Raw genomic sequence first — 23,152 nt, 5'->3', positions numbered from 1 at the left:
AGTAAGGTGGAAGTTATGTCTGTAGAGGAGACTAAGTTTCTGGTGTTTTTTTTGATAGCTGAGAGGATGTGGGAGTCGAATTTTAGGTTATCATCAATGGTAATGCCAAGTAGCTTGGTACTGGGAACGATTTCTAGAGGAGTGTTATTGTGGCTTTTGATGGAAAATTGGTCTCTTTTGATTTGCGACATTTTGGTGGGAGTGAAAATCATTAGTTTTGTTTTGATTGCATTTAGGGCTAGGTGATGGGATTGCATCCATGATTTGGTTTTGGAGAAGGCAATTTGGGTGCTGAGAAGAAGTTTGGAGGGGCAGGAGGCAGAACAGATGATGGTGGAGTCATCAGTGTATTGGATGACTGAGGAATTTGGGATGGAGTGGTGGAAGTTATTGATGAATATGTTAAAGAGGAGTGGGCCCAGTACTGATCCTTGAGGGACTCCTGTGGGTGTAGGTAAGAAAGGGGAGGTTGATTCTTTCCATTGCACAGCCTGTTGGCACATGGAAAGGTAGCTGGAGAACCAGGCTAAGGTTGAGGGAGACAGGTGCAAGTGAGAGAGCTGGAATAGGAGTAGATGATGGGAGATTGTGTCAAATGCTTTTGAGAGGTCAAGAAATAGGGAAGATACATATTTGCTGCTATCACGTGCTAGGTTGGCTGTTTCAAGGAAAGAGAGGAGGGCTGTCATGGTGCTGTGGCCAGGGCGGAAGCCGTGCTTTGTGGGAGAGTGGAGTTTGTGCTGGGTTAGGTGGGGCATGAGCTGGGAGTGGATTTTTTTTCTAGAATTTTGGAGAGGGGTGAGAGTATAGCTATGGGTCTGAAGTGTCAGTGTTTTATACCGCCTTTGTGCAGAGGGATTATGAATGCATGTCACCAGATGGTTGGCACATGGGATTCCTGAATGGATCTATTTATGAGAATGGATAGCTTCAGCTGATAGTTGAAGGAAATTTACAGGAAGGTTGTCAGGGGCAGTGCGGCATAGTTTTAGCTTTTGGAGTAGTTTTTTATAGTGCTGGTGGAGACAAGTTTAATGGAGAATAGGGCGAGAGGAAGGGGGTGAAAGGGGAGATTTGGTGGGTGGGGTGAGGGGGTTGCATTGGTGGGTGGGTTGGGGAAGGTGGAGGATAGTTTAGATATGCAATCAATGAAAAATGTGTTGAATTTAGTGGCTGTTTCAAGGTTTGAAAGGTTAGGATTGGGGCAGGGGTTGGTATTATTACCAGGGTTGAGAATTGAGGAGATTGAGGTCCAGAATTTCTTTGAAATCCCGTTATTCAGAAAACCCAGTCTGTGAAAGAGGTCTTTTACCTAAATGAGATATCCCTGAGGCTTTGAAAAAAGACTCTGAAAAGATAAGCAAGTCTCTAATGAATGAAAAATGTAGATACCTTGCATTCTGCAATAGGCTGTCAATAGAGCTAGACATTTTGTGAACACTAAAAGCAGAATAAGCCAAACTGTAATGTATAGAACTGATAGTTTAATCCAGACAAAGAAAACCTTTAAAAAGTTTGAAATTTGAGTTGTAGTATTATGATGATAAACATCCTTTAAATTTAGAGTTACCAAAAAAAAAAAACTGAAAAGGAGACTAAGTGGTAATAGGTTGTGAAGAGATAACATTTTGAACTTCGGGACTTTCACAAACACATTGACAAAGGAAGATCTAGGACTGCTCTTTGGTACCAAAATATTCTTGAGTAAAACCTTTCCCTGTCAGAGAAAAGGGAACAGGCAGTCTGACCCCCTCTGTGAACAAATGCTAAATAACAGGAAGTAAGAAGGATATCTGATTTGGTGTACTAGGAGAAATTGACTGAAAATGAGAGACGGGCTCCAAATGCCATCTAGGCCCCAGATCGATCACCCTCAGTGACCATTTTTCTATTGCTATTTGTTGCCAAAGAGAGAAATGCAGAGACAGATTTTAGGGAAGATTTAAAGGCTTGTCAGGGTGGGAAAGGGATGTCGACATTTGAAAATAGTCATTTAGACCTGTCGGACTGTCATGGTATCTTGGAGTCCCCTTCTCTCTTATTTTCAGAGCCTATTTATTTTTTGAACATCTGTTTACCAAAAGTTTGCTGGATCTGCTTAATTTGCTTTTTAGAAAAATAACTTGAGTTAGGTTGAAACCTTTAAAAGACTTAGAGAAGAAAGTCTGAAAAATGTCAGGCATTCATTGAGTCAGTTTTCCTCTGTTGTTACAGTTTTTCAGGACCAAAGCAGCAGGTGACCCAAATCAATCTCCCTATCAAGAGGAGAATTCAAAATGTTAGCTTTAATATCTTAAGTAAATTTTTAGTTTGCAACCTTGCAAAACTTTTCATAACAGTTCCATTTGTCGCTGCTCTGGAAGAGGTTCCAGCTGATGAGCTCACTTTAAAGAATGTTTGGTAACCTGAAATACAGAAATACCTGAATATTTAGTAACCTGAAATACAGAAATACTTGAATATTTAGTAACCTGAAATACAGAAATACCTGAATGTTTGTTAACCTGAAATATGGAAATACTTGAATGTTTGGTAACCTGAAATACAGAAATACTTGAATGTTTGTTAACCTGAAATACAGAAATACCTGAATGTTTGTTAACCTGAAATATGGAAATAATTGAATGTTTGGTAACTTGAAATACAGAAATATTTGAAAAGTATTCAGAGAAAAGATTCCCTCAGAACTAAGAATTCTGCAAAGAAGTGTGGCAGAGGAAGCTACTTTTTTACCACATCTACCAAAAGGCTTTCCCATTCTTATCAGAGGCATAGGGATTAGCATTTGCTAAATACTTAACTGCAGAAAGATTTGCTAAGGCAATCACTGCAGGGTCAGAACCGGGGTTAGAAAGTAAACATTTGTATGACTGAGGAAGTTTATACAATCTGTCCGCCTTCTTACGGGCTGAAGAATGTCTGTTGAGCTGATTACGACTATAATAAAAATATCCTTCAAAGCTGGAAGAAAAGGAGGAATGAGGTCGGTGGAGGAAATTCTAATTATAAAAAATGTCTTACCTCTGAAACAACTGCTTCACCCCAGATGTGGTTTCAGTAAAAGAAAATTCCTCTAAGGGACAAGGGACAATCAGAAGAAATACTCTCCTCAGAGTCATTATCAATTACCTATGGAGGAAAAGCAGAAATTGTTTCCTCACAATCATTTCCTTGTTTAACACACTGTGAATCTTCAAAAACCTTTACCAGTAAATCCAGAATTTGAATGGTTAAAAGCCTAAATTAAGTCCTGATTTAAACTCAGTATATCATCCCTGTCTGAAGTAACATATGCAGGATTAGATACATATTTAATGTTCTCTTTCTTTTTAGACCATCAACCCAGGGAACAAGCATTCCAGTCAGGTTAGGCAGAGAAGCATTCCCCACTCCTTCCTCTGAGAATGACAAGAGTATTTTTTCCATGGCCAGTAAGGACACTCCAACAGAAGATGATGTGTCTAACCCCACCCCCCCAGTCCCTGGTGGCAGAAGGGACTACACCAGAAGAACTGAGAAAGAAGATGAGTGGTCTGAAGAACCAGAAATGGCCACTGCAGAGTCACTCCTCTCTGGCTCAGGCAAATTAGTAGCCTGGTGATGGGGCAAAAGCTGCCAGCACATTCTTTTGTGGACAGAAGGAGTAAAGAAGACTGGGGGAAACAATAAGTTGTCCCATGGTACAGCTGAGATGGAAGTCTGTAGTCTAGGTATAAATGACAGTAGCAGTCAGTAAATGCAAGTATCAAAATGATAGTGTTTTCACAATAAAAACTCTATGACAAGCACAACAGACACTTACCCACTCCCTAAACACAGTTTAATAAATATTTTCTCAGAAAACTTACAGTAAATGTTACATTTAACAGTTCTTATACTAAAGAAAAAACATATAACCGCAGTCTTCTAACTTGAGTGAAAAATTAAGACAGTACAAAAAAAAATTTCTAGCACAATACAAATTCATAAAAAAATATTTTTTTATTCATAAAATAAACTGGGGAAGATTTCCCCAAAAGGAACTTATCTACTCAGGAATGGAGAACTGAGTTCCAAAGGGTTTGGAGCCTAGCATGTTGATTTCATCCAGCTGTGCTTATGCTGACAACATCTGGGTGCATGGAAGCTGGCCAGCTATTAAATCACATGCAGAATATAACCCATATAGCTAAGGCTACTGCAGCAGTGATCAAATAACATCTATGTAGTCATTGTACGTCTCTTTATCTATCTTCCTGTCTGTATATTTAGCTGTCAATCTGTCTATGTCTCTACCTACCTTTGTTTCTGTTTTTGCTAAGAATGTCTAAATGAGATACTACCAAAAATGCCACCTACTTAGATTAGTGTGTCCTTCTTTACTATTTAGCAGACAAGTAAGGGTTGTCTTTTGATCTGCAAAAATATGCACTGCTATGAAAATGTTTTGTGTAATTTTCTGTTGTCCACATGGAATAGATAATACATAAAATCTGCATCATTAATGTTTACACCCTTCTACTAACAATGCTGAAGTCACAAATCCCTGATCTTTCTGAAGTCATGCTATTCATCACATTATATAATGATGGGAAATTAATATTTTGAAATGAGCTCCATAATTGGACAACACAATCTGCATGCTCATTGAAAATTGAGCAGGACCTAAAAGAATAAAGTTCATCAGCTGATGTCATCTTGAGCAGACGGACTTCATATTACAAATGCAGTAACCATTATACCATGCTTTATGAGGGATAGTGCAAAATATGAGGAAAATCAAGGATGATCTGCAAAAGTCTGCACAGCTGAGAGCTATGATCACCAGCAGTATGATAATCATATCTGTCAAATGTCTAAAGATTAGTTAATGCCTTCATTTCCCCCTTATTTTTGTCCTGTCTCTCATGATTTTTTTATAAAATGTCATGCTTAAAAAAAAAAAAGACAGAGGGACAAACCGCAATGAGAGAGATCCCCTCATCCATTCTGGTTCAGCACTAAACTGAAATACTGTGCAAGCATGCCGACAGTGTTGCTATAAGCATGCACAGCACATCAGTTTTGACTCCAGAAGGGGAAAGAACACTACAGTGCCATTACACCACCACATTAGTTAAGGTAAGCAATGTATTTCTTAAATTCAGCCTTATGATCAGACCACGCCATCTGCGGGTAAATCCTGATGTACCAACACACAGCTTTGGATTATCACTACATTACATTTTAAAAAGTTAATCTGTCATTTACCTGTCTTATGAGAGTATTAGGTTTGAAACAGTATATGAACAAATCATTCACTAAAACTTTCTGTAGATGTCTTTCAGTCAAGATGTTCCTTTGCATTCCTTTTAAATGCATGAATTAGCAACCTTTATCAGCCTGCTTACAGTTCTCATGGTTATGTACGTCTTGAAGAATTCAGAATTTCATCTTAATGTCTCAGAATTCAAGAATTAAGCAGTAAATATCTAATGAGAGAAGAACAGTGTTTGTACAACATATTCCAACACTCATCTGTCCACATAAATCAGTAAAGCATTCTTAAATGTGTCCTGAATAATGTCAGACTTGGAGAAGCATACTACATCATATTCGAGAATCTCTAAGAATACGCACTGAATATATATGTTATTACCAAAAAACACAGCTCCTATAGTCCTACTCTGCTGGAAAGTAAGCCTAGTCAACATTTTTATAACAGTTTTGCTGTTTAGGACTTTGCTGTATAATGCTGATGATCTGTGTGATAAAATAGATTGCAAGTATGCATTACTTTTTTCTAATCAACCCCTAGAATCTTTCAAGTTGGTTTACCTGCCTTTGCTGTATCAGCTCATTTTTTTTCCCCAGGGATGTGATCTGGGCACCTCTAAACTGGATGAGAACCTTCAGGCTCATTTGTTCATGTTCAGGTGTCTGAATGTCTAATTTGATCCCCTGGAGGTGAGTTGGGCATTAGAGATCAGACCAGAGTACTGGTCCTGTGGAGGTCTGTACTCTATTCCTCCTAGCCACACACAGTAGGTGTCTAGCGGACTATTCCTGGCTACCTGGCAGAGCAAGATGTGCATGCACCCCCACCACATCATCGCTGATTTGGAAGCACATGTGCCATTTAACAGCTCCAGCCTACCCTGACCTCTCCCCTAGGAAATCACCTGCTATATTCTAAGTGTTGCCAAAATTGCAAGTCATACTGCCTCTGTCTTCTCCATGTTGGGTGAGCTGGCACTGGCTGCTTGTGGCCATCATCTCCTTCATGCCCATGGCACTAATTAAATACATTCATTTTTGACCTACTCAGGGGTTGAACCTTCAATATGATAGGGCCAGAAAAAAATTTGCAATGCCTTCAATTTTTTTTTTTTTTTTATTTTTAATGGTTGTAGTTTACCTTCTTCGCTGTTACCCAAAGACGTAGCTGGTTCAGTTAGCATCCTGTGCTCATCCCATGAATTGGCACCTCATTCCCTCAGTTTTTCAAGGGAAGAACATCAAAAATAGTTCTCTTCTTGTTCTTTCTACTGTCATATCAACCAGGTGACCAGATACACATCCCCTCCTTCCTGCCCCAGGTTTTCAATGGAAGGGGAAAAAAAATTAAAAAGAGCCACTTCTTGTGTAGGCACACCTGCCAGGAGGCATGATAAAGGCCTCTTCCCCCATGCCTCAGCTCGTCAATGGCAGATAAAAAAGAAAGTCCACTACTTACACTGGTACACCAACCAAGTGGTCTATACATGCACCCTTCCTTCTGCCCCAGCTCTCTCTTCAATGGAAGAACAAAAAAAAAAAAGAAAGAAAAATCTTTTTTTTTTTTTTTTTTTTTTTTTTACTTTTAAACTGTAGCAAGCAGTCACTACAGTTTAGACCATACATGAAGTGCTACATCACTCAGGTTTGCCTGCAAATTCAGCACCTGGAAAAAACAGTACGCACTAAAGATTGATCAGGATGATGGATCAGATGACTGACTGCTCTCCCTAACACTTTGCACCTGAGGTAGTTGTCCCCTTTGCCTCAACCTAGCTATGCTACTGCTGTTACCTAACTCATGCAACTCTCTCAGCATTGTCAAGACCAGATGTTAAAATGCAAAACAGAAAATGAAAATGTACTCAAAAAAATTCTCATTCATAATAAGTTTGAAGCAGTGGTTATCAACCAGAAAGCCAAACTCTTAGATAGTTTACATTGATTTGTAAGGAAGGAAGACTGAGTTTTAATAAACCATTTGGAGTCTATTCCATGGTGATTTCCTAAATGACATGTGTGTATTCTTTGATAAACAGATGCAAAAGAAAGATATGCAAATGAAAATCAGCTATAGTTTGAACCAGTGTTTTCAGAATAATAGAATAGCAAGAAAAGTAAACATATCATTTATTAGAAAGGTTGTGTACCCTACTGATGCAGATACTTAATTTTATTATGTAATATGCTGGTAAGGTTATATCTAGAATATTGTGTTCAGTTATTGATGATACATTGTGCAAAATAGGAATGTCAACTTTACAAAGAAAATAGGTGACAGTGGGTGCAGTAAAAGATTCACAGTAATAGGAACTAGAGTGAAGAGAGGTATATGTATGACAAAATTCAAAACAAGACTGGGTGCAATTTTAGTAGCAGTTATAAAAGGGAGGACACAGAAGAAAGGCAGGGAAACACATAGCTTCTATGTGACCAAACTTCTAAGGATAATATTCAACAGTATTGCTTTTCACCAAAGAAGGGGATGCTGGGATCACATAATGCATTGCCACAGAGGATGAAGAGAATACAACCATTTCTGCAGTCAGATGTACATACCTGGAATGTGCAGAAAAATGGAGGAACGGACAAGGGAATTTGGGACTACTAGCTGTGTCACTCATGGAGTTTTTGCACTACCCTTCAGAGTTCTCCCTTTCCTGTCTCTACTTTTTCTTGTTATGTCTGTCCCTCCTTTTCTCCTTGTTTCTTTTGTTTACTACTTATAACTTGCTCTTTTTATTACCTCTTATGCCACATATCCTTTGACCTTTTGACTTGAATCTTTGCTGCTGTCACTCCTTTGAAACCTGTCAACTTGCCTTGCCTTTTCAATCTCCCAAATTAATCCCTTCAACTTCTTGTATACCATCAAGTTTGATAAAGGCACTAGCCATATATTCCTTAATACTTATAGTAGTTTATTCTTCTGTATTCTCTTTTTTGCATCTTCCCCAAATCTCTGTCCATTGTTGTGACTACTGTGTTCCTGATTATGTCTCATACCCTAACTTAATCAATATGCCTTCACAATGCTAGATCATATTTATCCATCTCTGACCTCTCAGTATAATACACTTCTGAAGTCACATCATATTTTTATTCTTGATTTCTTACCTTACCTTTGTACTTGTGATTTCTGTTGGTAATGGTGCCTTCACTAGAATGCCTCTGACTCTCTCTATCTCGCTATGCTTTGATTAAAACCATGTTAAATATTCTATCCTTTCTGTTATAGTCCTGCTTCAGTTGGCTAAATGTCTCTTGGCCAAAGACCACAGCTAGCCTTTCAATCCCTCTCTGTCTCAAAGCTATAGACCTCCATTTCTGATCCTGTCAGAGTCAGAGTCAGATCCCCTAATCTATCCCTTCTCCTCTTCATTGCCTCCTTTATTGTCACACTCAGACTTCCATCCTCTTATTCTGAAGCATCTCGGGGATGAAACACCACAGGGATCAAATGCCCCATTTTATTCTGCTTTAAGAACCGTGGTGCTTACCCTACATTTTGATCCTTGTCTCTCCATTTCAGCATTTGAGTAAACTGCCACTATCTCTCCTGTACTCTTCCTTCCCCCTCTTTGTCAAATCAGTACGATATATACCATGACACCTCCATTCCCCAGACTATAGGTTCATAGGTTCATAGGTTGGTACTAGGCTATCAGCCCTAGGGCCTATACAAGCCTAGCCATAACAGTTCCCTGGCTATTTCTTCCCACACTATTTACTTCCCTGGACCCCTGTCTAGCAGGGTGACTGACGTGATCCCCGGGGTGAATTTCTTTCTCCCATCCAATCGTCAAGGTTCCTTTTGAAGAGGACCAAAGAGGCACTCTGCTTGACATGTATGGGCAATCTATTCCAGAGTCTGGGGAGTCTCTGGGTCAGGAACCTATCCCTCCAGCATGTTTTGTTTATTGTGATGACAAGGTTTAGATCCCCGGAGCGTGTGGCTCTGAGGGATTGGAATTTCTTAAAGTGTAGCATGTCCAACAGCTCTGAGTTTGACATGGCCTTGTATGTTAAGCAAAGATCGACAGAGTATAGCTGGAGTTTTTTAAGGTGGTCAGCGTAGGGCATCCTCTTTAGGCCTGTGATTCTTTTAGTGAGGTATTTCTGTGGCCTTTCCAGTTGTTGCAGATGTCTTGAGAGGTACATACCAAATGGGGCATTGTATTCTATAATGGGTCTAATGAGGGATGAGTACAGTGGGACAATGACCTCCTTTTTTCTGGATGAAAAGCCCTTAGTGATGAGGTGTGCCACATAGAAGGATTTCCTGACTGTTGTGGTGATGAGGTTATCGAAGGTGAGACCACTGTCCACCTGTGTCCCTAAGTCTCTTATCAAACTTTCGGTGTTTAGTGTACTGCCACCTATATGGTAATTCATGGATACATGTTTTTCCCAAAGGGGATAACTATACATTTCTTGGCATTGAGCTTGAGCCCATGGCTCTGGCACCAAACATCTGTTTCTGTAAGGCCCTTTTGTAGAGTATCCACATCATTTGGGGATTCAATAATGGCTCCCAGTTTGCAGTCATCTGCAAACTTTGTTATCCAGAGTCCCTTAGTGTTGGCCTGTACTTCAGAGAAGTAGATGCCAAACAAGAGCGGTCCCAGGACTGAACCCTGAGGTACTCCACTTGTCACTTGTCTGGAGCTGGATTTGGAGTTGGCTACTTTTACAGTGTGGGTTCTATCAGTAAGCCAGTTAGCAACCCATTGGGTGACGTAGGGATTAATGCCCAGCTTAGTAAGTTTATCTATGATTCCAGAGTGGGGGATGGTGTCAAAGGCCTTGGCAAGGTCTAGATAGGCTGTGTGGACCACCTTACCCTTGTCCATGGCTCTGGAGACTGATTTGAAGAAGTCAATCAAGTTCAGGAGACAATATATTCCCTTCACGAACCCAAACTGGGTGGGGTCCAGTGTTTGAAGGTTGCCAATGTCTTTGTTTATAAGTTCCATGATAATATGCTCCATGGCCTTGCAGATAAGGCTTGTCAGACTGATGGGATGGTAGTTTCTGGGATCCAAGGTGGATCCCCCCTTGTGGAGTGGGATAACTGTAGCTGTGCGCCACTCAGTGGGCATGAAACCTGAGGTGAGGCTATGATTAAACATGACACTTAGGTGCGGTGCCAGTTCATATTGTAGTTCATGTAATACACAGCCCAGGATGTCATCTGGTCCCATGGATGCTGTATTCTTAACTTTGGAGAGTGCGTCTTTTACCTGTGTGGCCGTTATTACAGGAATTTGGTAATCATCTGGTATTGAGATGGGCCATTTAGGGGGTGAGAGGGGGGGTGAAGTTGGCACTGAATCGATCTGCCAGGATATTGGCAATATCCTTGGGATCAGTATATTTAATGCCATTCTGTTTTAGCTCAGAGCAGATCTGAGCATTGCCATTTAGATTCTTGACATAGTTATAGAATGCCTTGTTGTTGTCTTTGGAATCTTTGGCAATTTTATTTTCGTAACTAGCTTTGGAAGATTTTATGAGGGATCTCAGTTTCTTACTGAGGCTTGTAGGGAAGTTTTTTGCATCCTGGGATTTTCCTCTTTTCTGCAACAGTTTCTTCCTTTTGTTGTAAAGTTTGTTTATGGCAGGGGACCACCAGATTGGCTTCTTTTTTTTGGATGAGAGCATCTTGGTTCTATTTGGGATGGCACGATTTATGCATGAGTGGATGTGCTTGTACAGTGCCTTAGTGTAAGAGTCAGCAGTTGAACTTTCAGCTCCCATCTGCATGGGTGTCATGAAGTTTGTCACTTCTGACTTGAGTAGCATGAAGTTGGCTTTGGAGAAGTTTTTTATGGAGGTTTCCTTACTGGGGGATGGGGGTGGGATGTGGATGTTAAGGGTGATTAGTTCATGGTCAGACGTGACTAACGAGGGGGTGACCATAGGTGTGGAGCATCGATTTCCCATGTTGGTACTGACCAGGTCTAGGATATTGGAGCCCCTGGTGGGACTATGGATTAGTTGATCTAGAGCATTGAAATTTATGAATTCCAAGAACCGTTGGGCAAAGGTGTTGTTACATGAGTAGCTTTCCCAGTTAATGGCAGGGTAGTTAAAATCACCCAGTAATAGGGTGTTTGGTTCTATCTTATTATTTTCCAGTATGTTTAGAAAGGTGTAGTGAGAATCTTGGGGTATGGTGGGGGATCTGTAGCAAGCTACAATTTGGATTGCAGTCTTACCTAGTGTTAGTTGCACCTGGAGAATTTCAGACGCATTGTATTGGGCAACTAGCCTGGTGGTGTGAATATCCTTGGTGAATATTGACATTCCTCCACCTTTAGTGTTTCGGTCCTGCTTTGGTGGCCGAAAATTGTGGTAAGAGATGTAGCCTGGTATTGCAGGGGTGCTCTCTGGAGCCTTGAACCAGGTCACAGTTACTCCACAGATATCGATGTTCTCCATTTTTAGGAGTGCCTCGAGAGAGTGCATTTTGAGGTTTAGACTTCTAGCATTGAGTAGCATTACCTTCAGATTTTGCATGCTTGTACCTGTTACGGTGGTGGTTTTGTTCTTTGAACTTTGCCTAAAAAAGGCACTATAGGGGTGGCAAGAGCCTTAGCCAGTAACCTGAATCCCAGAGGCGACAGGTGTAGACCATCTCTGGCAAAGCATCGTGGTCTGTCAATCATGTCATCCCAGGCAGACAGATACTGGATCCCCTTTGAATGACACCAGAAGCTTAGCCAATTGTTGAAGTCAATCATTTTGTCCTTATATTGTGATATCATTCTGGGCGAAGGCAGGATGCTACTCAGGGCTAGGGTCATACCTGCCTGGGCCACATGATCCAAGAGCTCTTCCATGTCTCTTTTCATGTAGTCCAGGGAGGTACGTCTCAAGTCATTCACTCCAACATGGACAATGACAGAGTCATATTTGTACTTGTTGTGGAGTGACTTGAGTGCATGCGTTATGTGGTGGATCCTGGCACCCGACAGGCAGCTGACTGTAATTTTCTCCTTGTTCAACCTGGTGAGAGGGACATCAGTGTGCTGGACTATAGAGTCACCTATGACTAAAGTGTTAGGTACATTGTCTTGCCTTAGGGGCTGTTGCTGGGTGGCACACAGGTGTTTTGAACTATGTGACACTTTGGTTGTGATTGGTGTTTGTTTGCGTTTCAGCTTCAGAGGTCCTTGTTGCTTGGGCAGGTTACAGTTAAGGGCCTCTGCATATGTGGACTTAGTGTTGCTATATGTGGGTGTTGGTGGTGTGGGTTTAGAAGGGCTATGTGTTGCTTGAGGTGTAGTGTGGGTGTTAACCTTCTCCTCTTGACTGTCTAGCACAATCTTGGGTGGAGAGAGCTTTGCTTCCATTTTGGCTATGTAAGTGCATCTCTCACAGGTTGTAGTGTTGGGTGGTAGGAGGAGAGGGTTGTCTGTGTACATGAGGCAATTGTTGCATTGCCCCAGTATGCCCAGATTCACCAGGTGGATAGGAGAAATCACCGGAAGCTGACCCTTGGACATGCCTGGTTTGGTGCTTTTTTTTTTTTTTTTTTTGTAAAGTACAGGAGCTGTTTTCCCTTACCTTAGCAAGGTACTTTGCAATTATAGGCTGTTTAGTGTCTACTATTAATTTCTCCTTATTAACAAGGAAAGTTGAGTGCTTATATCAGTTTAAGGCTTCCTAGTGCTTTCCAGCAGGTATTAGAGAAAGTGCTAGTCAAAGGGATGCTTAAAAGTAAGATGAAAAAAAATACACACTGCAGTGTGCACTAGAGAAGGTAGATGTGAAAGTAGGTAACTTAAGTTTTACCTGTTTAAAAAGTTAAGGTTTAGTGGAGAGTTACTATTTGTAAAACAGCAAGATGGGTAAATCATTGGTAAATCATTGGTAAATCTTTCTTTGATACCAGCAATGTCAAATGTCCATACTGCATCACTACTTGCAGTGACCTATCTTTATTTCTAGACTTATTTTGTTGGATAATAATGCTGCAAAACCACATCTTACATTAATATTGTTTGTTCCTCTCCTATGTTCTGTGCTTTTTTTTTCTCCATTTGCCTTGTGCCTGAGTATTGACTCCTTTCTGATGCTTCTGGGATACCCGTCCCTCTTCCAATCATCTTTTGTGATCAGAATTTAGACACATCCAAAATGGTTGGTGTATAATCTCATGAGGTTAAAACTGATTACAAATCTTCAGTGTAATACAGTGAAGTGCCATTCTAGTTAAGCTTGCTTTGTTGCCTTTTGCAACCTTCATTTTGTAACGACATTTCCTTTATCCCTGCCAACTTGACATTTGCAGAATCATGACACCATAGCATCAACACTTTTGAGATCTCACAGACCTGGGGCATCACATGACAGAGTAGCTGATGCATGGAACAGACTACCAAATTACATTAAAGCAAGTACCAGTTTAGATATTTTTAAGAAGAGCCTTGAAAGTTATTATGGGAACAAGTGTTTTGGTATATTGACAAGCTAGAAGGGCATTGATGCCCGTGTTTGAAATATTTGTATGTATGTATGTATGTATCACATCATCACACAGTGCTTTTCAAAGTGCCGACACCTGATTTTACAATGCACAACTGCCATGGAAAAATGTCCATCTGACATTTAAACACATTTTCCATTAAAGATTCAGTTAGAACAGCTGCAACTTGGATTATATCATGAGGCTATAACTTGGTCATTGCAGGTGCAGGAGATAAAATGTAGACTTTTCCAAAATAACACTTAAAATTTTCACACTACATGATTTTGACTGAAGAATAATACAAACTGCATATTTTGTACCTTTTTTATTTAACAGTGATGAGAAAGACTAATTGCAAATGTAACAGGAGAATCCTAAACTTGCAAAACATTTACAACCTTGTGACCTGTTATTTTACTATTCCTTTTGTTTATCTAGATGAAGCAAATCATCCATTCTAATTCTGCAACGTAATACGGAAACTAGTTGCAAATACAGACATAGCACAACAGTTTCACAAGACACTCATCTGTTTGTATTTTTTTGTTTGTTTTTTTTTTTGGAGAAGGCTGATGCAACACATATTGCTGACTTTCTTATGAAAGTTAAGGGCACTATTCACAGTGTTTCATTTAAACAGCTACAGGATGTGGAACCATATTTACATATGAATCATTTTATGCCCTCGTGCAGGTGTTCAGGAAGCATGAATGAGTTTGGGAGGGTAGAATGTGTGCAAAATGGCAAATATCACAAATGTCATGGAATTTCTCTGTGTTACTACACCTCAACAAGGGAGACGTTCTAAAACTGTTAACATCAAGACAGTATGTTGAATTTGTGAGGAATAACTGCACTAGAACATAGCCATTTCACCTGCTAAGTTCAGTTCCTCAGATGCCTGAAATGCCATAAATAAATTCTGCATAGTTCCCTGTTTGAAAATTATTGCAGTGCTTTTCTAGAATGTCCATTTCTGCTCTTGTACAGTTCAGTAAGGAGCAAATAAAATGGGAGTGTGTGTGGTCCGTATAGGACCAGGAGCTGGTCGTAGCAGTGCTGCTGGAAGTCCAGCTGTCTGGAATAATGTTGCTGCTGGATTTGATCGCAGATGGAAAGGTGAATTTACTGCTAATGCAGCAGCTGCTGCCAAGGGATTTGAAAGAATCCTGGTACACAGTGGCTTTGGCACTTCCTTACGGAATGCCAGTTTTACCTGAAATAAAAAAAGACAATGATACATCAGTAATTCTGCATAAGTAGTGAATTCTTTTTAATATACATTGCCCAAAAAATTCTCGATACTGATAATAAAGTTACATATTTAAAGACAGATTGCATTTAAGAGATACATTTTAAAACCAGTAAAAGCTAAAGATATGCATTTTTCAGTTTTCTTGTAAACATTTTTTTTTTTATTTACTATACAATTGTCTGCTAAAGCTCTGTTTTTATTTTAAGCTGAAATGTTGTATTATGTCATTGAAACAGTGTGGCATACTGAAAAAAGTAATAAAATGTAGAATAAATAAAAACATCTCCTCACAGATTTATTAATATAGTACACAATATTATCAATACAGTGAGTGTATTATGTTTAGTATGATACTGTCTTCACTATTTTACATAAACACATACCGGAGTAAGAACAAGAAGACACACCAGTTTATGAATTATGTACTAGTGTACTTCATACCCAGCTGTTTGTCATGTGCGTTCCTGTCTCTAGTGGGATGGTGGCATACCACATCTACTTCTGAATACAGAGTTAAGGTAGGGTACAATGCCATGCTGGCTCAAGAGCTGTTGCATCACTGCTGGGGGTGTGAACAATTGTGATTGTAGTTGCAGGTCAGTCTGCAGTATGTTGCACAGCAGACCTGAGGTGTGAACAATTGTGATTGTAGTTGCATGTCTGTCTACAGCATGGAGTACAGCAGATCCAACAGGGCTGTTTTCCTTCCATGAAGGAGGGTCTTCTTTCAATATTTTTTTAAAATACACTCTGCTACTATTGCCCAGCTGTTTAAGCTGTAAAAGACATATGCAGGGAAAAGTAACTTCCGAATATCTCCCTACATATTTAACCCATAAATCATCAGGGTCTGCTTTAGTAGCTTCCCCTCAAGTGTTTGGCAGTGCCCTGTACAGATGCAGGCACCTGAGTTAATATTTTTCCTGTAAAAGCATTATAAAGACATACATAGTTTCTCCCCGGGCTTCCACTGAAAATTGGCTTTGTTCCAATTCTGACTTTCCCAGTTAACAAATGTTAAATAATTAAACAAATAAAATAAATAATAAAAAAAAAATAAAGCACCCTTGAAATTTTACCAATACCTAGCTTGCAGTGACAAGCACTGCCCCCAGAGTTGTAAACCAGATACTCCTGACTTTACTTTATATTCTCACTGCAACAGTCTCTTCATTAAAAAGGGCTTAATGCCATTGATATGCCCTTTCCCACTATCTCCGTTACCAGTTTGGTGGATATGGGCATCCTGAAGTAATGCAGAAATTGCCTCATGTCTACAGACAACCAGCTAATTCTAAAACAAACTGATAAGGTAGGTGAGAGATGTATTTACACAATGTCACTGGAAGCATACCTCTCATATAAAAGCACTCCTTACATCAATCAGGTTGTCAGTAGCATACATGATGCACCCATTGCACACAATACAAAGCAGATACACAGACCCACATGTGCTGAGGCACCTAAATGTAACCTTCCTAAACCCCAAAGACCTCCAAGACAAAGTACACATAACAAATACCCTCAGCAGCCCAAAAAACAACACATGCACCCACATGTCATGGAACCTTTACTTCTAAGGCCAAAAGCAAGACATCACACAACCCAACATTCCGGTCATTAGAGACACCATTGTGAGAAATACTGATGTCCCTCTCACCAGACTGAGTAAGGAGAAAATCACTGTCAGTTGCTTATCAGGGGCCAGGATCTGCCTTATTATGCATGCACTAAGTTCATTGGACCTGAAGTACCAGTATGACTCAGCCATAGTTCATGTGGATGTAAACAACCTGAGACATACCTCCCCAGACTACATGAAGAGAGATATCATGCAGTTCTCAGAATATGTGTCCCAGGCTGGTATGAGCCTAGCATTGAAAATAATTCTTCGTTTTCCAAGGATGATGGAACAATATGAACAGAAGATAACTTACTTTAATATTTGGTTTCATTTCTGATGTCAAGGGGCTGCAATATCAGTCAGCATGGAAGGAGATGGTCAACAGAACACACTGCTTTGCCAAGAATTGTCTTCATCTCTCCGTTCTAGACTTTCAAATACTAGCTAAAACATTGTCCTCCCGATAGTGCCTTTTTTAGGCAAAGCCATACTAAAGATACTTCTAACTTGGCAAATCAAAACCAAAAAAATCTAAATGTGTCACTGCTAGGACACTAAACAAGAAACTCCACTCCCTACAAGCTCTCCCTACCCTAGAGAATGCTGACAACTTTGCAGTCACTGAGACATGTTTTAAAGCAGTAGAAGGCTATAATGCTTTCCACACATATAGACCGACTACTACAGAGACAGGAACTAATGGTGGAGGCCTCTCAGTTTGCGTCATGGATAAATGCACCTCAAGGGTGGTCAAGCAAGATGCTGCACTTGAGCTTCTTCATGTCCAAATCACCACTTCTTTGCAAGCTATAGGCATCTCTCTATGACTGAGGAAACACATACAATGTATTTATGCTTACTGAAAACACCCACCATCCCACCCTGTATCATATTCATGGGTGACTAATTACCCCACTATTAAAAGGGAATCGTCAATGACACTGAACAAGTAGGCACAAAGATTTCTGGATTTTGTAAACTTTCTGGACCAGATTGTTAATATGCCAAACAGGGGTGCTAACATACTGGATTTCATCCTTCATAATATAGGAGAGCTCTGCGCACTCCCTAGTGCATTGTCCTCTGTAGTAAGGTCAAACCACAAAATGGTATCCCTTAAAGGAAAAATAAAATCCATAACCTCAGCTAACCCTGAAGATGTTAAGCAACTACTTTAAGGCTAACATCCTACTGTTAAGTGATAATCTGACAAAATGTCTAACCTCTCTAAACTCTGAGAACACTGCTGCCTGCACAGGACAGTTCAGAGGGACCCTGTACAAGCTTGTTAATAAATGCATAGAGGCAGCTGTACCCACCAGGAAGAAGGGCAGAACCAACTGAAACAACAAGCCACCCTGGTGGAATCACAACATCAATACACTGTATTACAGAAGGAAGAACATTGTGGCAACATTTAGGAGGTGTTGCACCCAGCAGAATAAAAACAGTCATCAAATTAAACAAACAACTCGGAGGACAAATAAAGTCTTCCAAAGTCAAATTTGAGGCCAAGGACAACCACAAAGCATGCTTTGGCAATACACGATTGCGTGTGGAGTTCACTGATAATGAAGCCAACTTTACTGGGCCAGAAGATATAACAGACCTACTGCTGGACAAATTCAGCTGTAACTTTAGCCCTCCCCCACCTTCCCCTCAGGTAATAATATAAAATTTAACTCCCTCAACTATCATTAGGGAACAGGTCTTCAATGCTCTCTCTAAGGCCCAGCATAGTGCCCTGATGGCCCCAACAATATCACAGGCTGCCTTCTAAACAGAATGAAACATGACATATCAGGCCCACTGGAATCACTGTTTAACTGCAGCCTCCAAACAGGTTCCATGTCTCAGGAATGGAGAACAGCAACCACCAGCCCTCTGCACAAAGACAGACCATCTACTGACTCTGGAAATTACATAACCATAAATCTCACTAGTCTCATATGCAAAGACATGGAAATAATTGTCATGGAAATGATCAGCAATGACATAGGAAACCTTCAGATACTGTACTCAACCCAGTTTGGTTTTGTCAAGGGCAGGTGATTACTCAGCCTGGTGGACTTCTTTGAGAAAGTTAACAAGACAGTGGATCAGGCCAAAATGGGTCATGCTGCCTACCTAGATGTGGCCAAGGCATTTGACACAATAGCCCACTCAGGCATTAATGAAAATCTCAAGATGTTAGGTATAACTCTTTATGCCACCCAGTGGATAACCAGCTGGCTCACATACAAGACCCAGGAAATTAGAAGTGGGGAGCCCACCTCTACAAAGAAGCCAGTCACCAGCAGAGTCCCTCAGGGGTTGTTCCTTGGACTGCTCCTTTTTTGAATCTTCTTTTATGAAGTCAAGGCCAATGTGAAGGACCTCTGGCTGACCAAATTTATAGATGACTGCAAATTAAGAGCAGTCATAGAATCCCCACTTACATAAATGTTCTCCAGGAAGGGCTGAAACAAGCAAATAAGTCATGTCAGAGCCATGGACTAAATCTAAATACCAAGAAATGCATAACTGGGAAGTCATCCACCTGGTAACTATCTTATTGGCAACATACTCCTAAACATCAACCAATTAGTCAGGGACTTGGGGACACATACAGACAGTAATCAAGCCTTTGACCATCATGTGTCTACAGCAGTGAGAAAATCATTCTATGTTGTGCAACTTTATAAACAAAGGAATGGCGTATAGGTCCAATGACATCATTGTTCCACTGTATTCAGCATTTATTAGATTTATCATTGAGTACAATATCCCCTTTTGTATGTACCTAGCCAGGCATATCCAACAAATGGAACAGTCCCAGAGGTTCCTCACTAAAAGTATACAGAGCATAAGCAACATGTCCTGTGCAGACCACCTAAAATCCCTATCCCTGTATTCTGTCTCTTACAGTCTGTTGTGGGGACATCTATGCCTGGCATAAAAGGCGTTGATGGACCCTACCCTGATGCACCTCCTACTTATCCACAAATCAAAAAACACTAGAATTACCCATTTAAAATACTTAAACCTTGCCTGTTAAATAAATAGGACCTGCTGAAGAGACAGGTATGTATCCCAGAGATTACCCTTCCATGGAACAGGCTCCCTATCCATGTGAAGCAGAGTTTCTCCCTAACCCTAAGTCAAGTGTAACTTTGATAATTGGAAGGGGAACAGGAAATTCATCCCTGGCTTGTCACCTGTACCTCTAATGGACATAGGCACCCTGTAAATGGCTAATTTCTTGGCCCCTTGCTTGTAAATGTTTCATCTCCTAAGCCCCAGCTTACACTTAATAAGGAAACCAAACTTGTCAGAGATTTGGGATGCTTGGGTATGCTTAAAATGGCTCCAGTTGTTATTAAGCTGGTACACACCTATGAAGCATGAACCCATATCTGAGCCATGCAGTATATCAACTGAAAACATTCAGTTATGCTGCCATAATATATGTACTTTGGCCTGCCCTTACATTGCTGTTGTAGTATATCTGATTCACTGATAAACTGGAGGGGGAACTCTTTGCACATAGTGCAGTGGAAAGTCCATGTACATGGAAATAACCAATTCTGTAACTGTGGGTATGAAAAGCAATGGGTTTTGTACACAAGTCTAATGTATACCAGCCCAACCCATTGAAGCACAGTGTTTATGAATCCTGCTCATTTAAGACAAAGTATATATCCTCACAAATACATATATTTTCCAAAATAAAATGGTGCTTATTCCTGAATTCCAAATGTAGGTGGCAAAACATTTTACAAGTAGTATCCAATAGTTAAGTCATCAGCTTGTAACTACTGAAATTCAAAGAATGTTCATATCAGTTTATTCAGTAGGTATTGTTCTACTCTGTATTTACTAATAAGTACACATCTTAAAAAGTTTGCCTATAACCCTGAGAAGCCAAATAGTTAATCTCAGAAAGACTATACTTTAACAAGGAGATAGTCTACAGTAAAAGGCTGCTGTTACTGAGGAATCTGTGAACTGGTATGTTTAATAATTTACAGCAACAACTATATTCAAATGAAGGGAACCATACCATTTGAATGTGAATTTAAACCATAAAAGACAGGTAGAACTTTATAAATTAACAGATTGTTGAAATGTCAATAATATACTGGCATCTATGTATTCCACACACTCTCCAGATTAATGCAATAGTAGTGTCATTGGCACAACAGGAAGCATACTCACCTTTGGTGCAGAAGCCTATGGGTTCTATTTGAACACCATATTGATTCATTACTAACATTGCACTGCAGTATGGGGGGGTGATACTCTTCTGAGTGTGTTTTACTTTGGATGAGACATTAAACCAAGGTCCCATCTGCTTGAGCTGGTGGTAGCTCAGGAGGAAGTAAAAGATCCCATGGCACCTATGAAAAAGTATAGGAGTCCTTTATTTATATGCAAAGCTAACTCTTATTTACAAAATATTTACATATATTTACAAATATGTATATATATATATATATATATATATATATATATATATATATATATATATATATATATATATACACACACAAATCTGTTTAGGCAGTCATATTGACATTTTATCCCTATTAGACCACTTCTCCTTTTTCCATAACCACCATCTGATTTTACTTAATATTGTTGCTAAAATCCATTTGTAATTAAACATAATTTCATTTATTCTTTCATACCAGTAACCCATATAATACAACATTATATTCTTTTAACACATTCTTTACTTCTGTTCTTGAACTATCCATATTTATCATATTTGTTTATTTTATCCAACTCTTTTTTATCTTCAAAAGTTCTCTTTATATAGTTTCCCTGTAAACTTTTTATTCTTATATATTTCAAAAACATGCTCTGTAATTTATTCTTCTTGATAATGTAAACACGTTCTATCACTTTTCTTCTTATATGGCATATTTCCTTTTACTTAGAACTTATCTATCACCAATCTTCACAAAAAAATCTTGACACTTACCTTTCAGATTACATCATTCTTTTCTTATTTTTATAGCTTTAATTTTTTCATCTGTTAGATTTTTCCATGGTTTTATCATTAGATTCTTATACCACTTTTTTTCTATTTGCTTCTACATCATCAATTTTTATTTTCTACAAATGAGGTTTGGAACAAACCAATTTGTCTAGGATCCTCTTTTGGAGAGGGGAGGGAAAGGGGAGTTGTATATGAGAGATGGGGAAGGGGGAGGGAGGGTTTTGTGTATAGTTTAAGTCAGGTAGTGGGGCTTTGGACATTAATGGGTTAATTTACTTGGGGAGTTAAGTGAAGTAAGGTAGGTTTGGGGATGGGTTTAGTTTTTATATCATTGTAGCAGAGGAAGTGCTGTCACATTTAGGTGTGAGTTGGTGAAGCTAACTGACATCCAGGATGACCTGTAGGTACTCCGCTGACAGGTAGGCCTTAGATAGCATTTCTTTTATTTCATGTTGTTCCTTAGGTTGATAAGGAGAATGTCATGTTATGGGTTCATTAACTACTGGTATTAAAGTGTTTTTTATTGTTTTTGCTTTCTGTCTCTCTAGATAGAGATATATAACCACGTCGGTATATGGGTTTTTACAATAAGTAGAATACTATAGAATACTGCTGTAGAGGGCTGTATGTATGCTGCTGATATGCTTTGCTTGTTTCCTTGCTTTGGGCTAGTCTCACTGTAATTGTCGCCTTTCATAAGGGTGTGGGGTGAGTGAGTGAATGGAAGCTGCATTATTCTAGAAAAAGGGGGGTCATGAAGAAGATAGGTTGGTTTCCCATCTTGTATGGCAGCTTTTTTAATGGTGAAGGGAACCAAGAGTGTCCAGGGAGAATCAGTAGTGGAGCTGGCAGTGGTAACCTTGTTGTTTTCATTCTTTCTCATCCCTTTATGGTGTGGCTCAGTGATAGTTGCTGGCAGTGGCGGTCCCTTGATATCAATAGTGCATTTCAATTCAGTTAATTGTGAGTACTTACAATTAGTACTGGAGGAATGTAATGTTTCAAACAATTTCTTACAATTAATCAAACTTCTTTATGAAAACTTTATTGCATTCATTAAAATAGGCTCATATACTTCCCAATTAATAATGTTTATTAAAGATACTAAACAGGGTTGTTTCTTGCCCCCATTGCTTTTTATCTAGTTATGGAACCTTTTGCAAATCATACAAAATCAAATAAAAACATCAAAGACATACTAATAAATAATGATTTAATCCACAAAATACAATTATTTGAAGATGACAGCCTATTACTTTTGTCTGATTGCAATTATTTTCTTATTGCAGTATTCCAAGCAATAGAAATATTCCAGAAGAAATAGGAACTTAGTTTTAACAAGAATAAGACTAAAATACTACTTATTAATTATAATGTTAATAAAATAGACAAGAAATTATGCAAATACATTGTGAAGAATGATAAAATCACTTACACAAGGATAATCTTGTCTGATAATATTAAAGATATAAAAATCCTTAATTGTAATAATAACTTAAATTCCATAAAACAAATTCTTAATAAATGGAATATTTTTTTCACTATGGAAGAGATACTCTACTTAATTAAAATAATTAT

General features: G+C 39.3%; 1 protein-coding gene across 4 annotated transcripts in view; it reads right to left on the bottom strand.

The window, feature by feature from the left end:
• Nucleotides 1-14,021: 14,021 nt before the first annotated feature.
• ZNF385D (zinc finger protein 385D) overlaps nucleotides 14,022-23,152 on the bottom strand; it is a 1,382,400-nt gene continuing 1,373,269 nt past the window's right edge. For all 4 annotated transcript variants that reach the window (XM_044066958.1, XM_044066959.1, XM_044066960.1 and 1 more), the window contains one exon: nucleotides 14,022-14,927. In XM_044066958.1, coding sequence (XP_043922893.1) covers nucleotides 14,703-14,927 — 225 coding nt within the window. In that variant the 3' untranslated portion in view covers nucleotides 14,022-14,702. The remainder of the gene's footprint in view (nucleotides 14,928-23,152) is intronic.

The sequence above is a fragment of the Protopterus annectens genome, chromosome 3.part1 (genome assembly GCF_019279795.1).
Source record: "Protopterus annectens isolate FY-2018-M chromosome 3.part1, PAN1.0, whole genome shotgun sequence".
Lineage (NCBI taxonomy): Eukaryota > Metazoa > Chordata > Ceratodontiformes > Protopteridae > Protopterus > Protopterus annectens.
The sequence above is the reverse complement of the archived record's forward strand: the minus strand, read 5'-3'. Positions and strand labels throughout refer to the sequence as shown.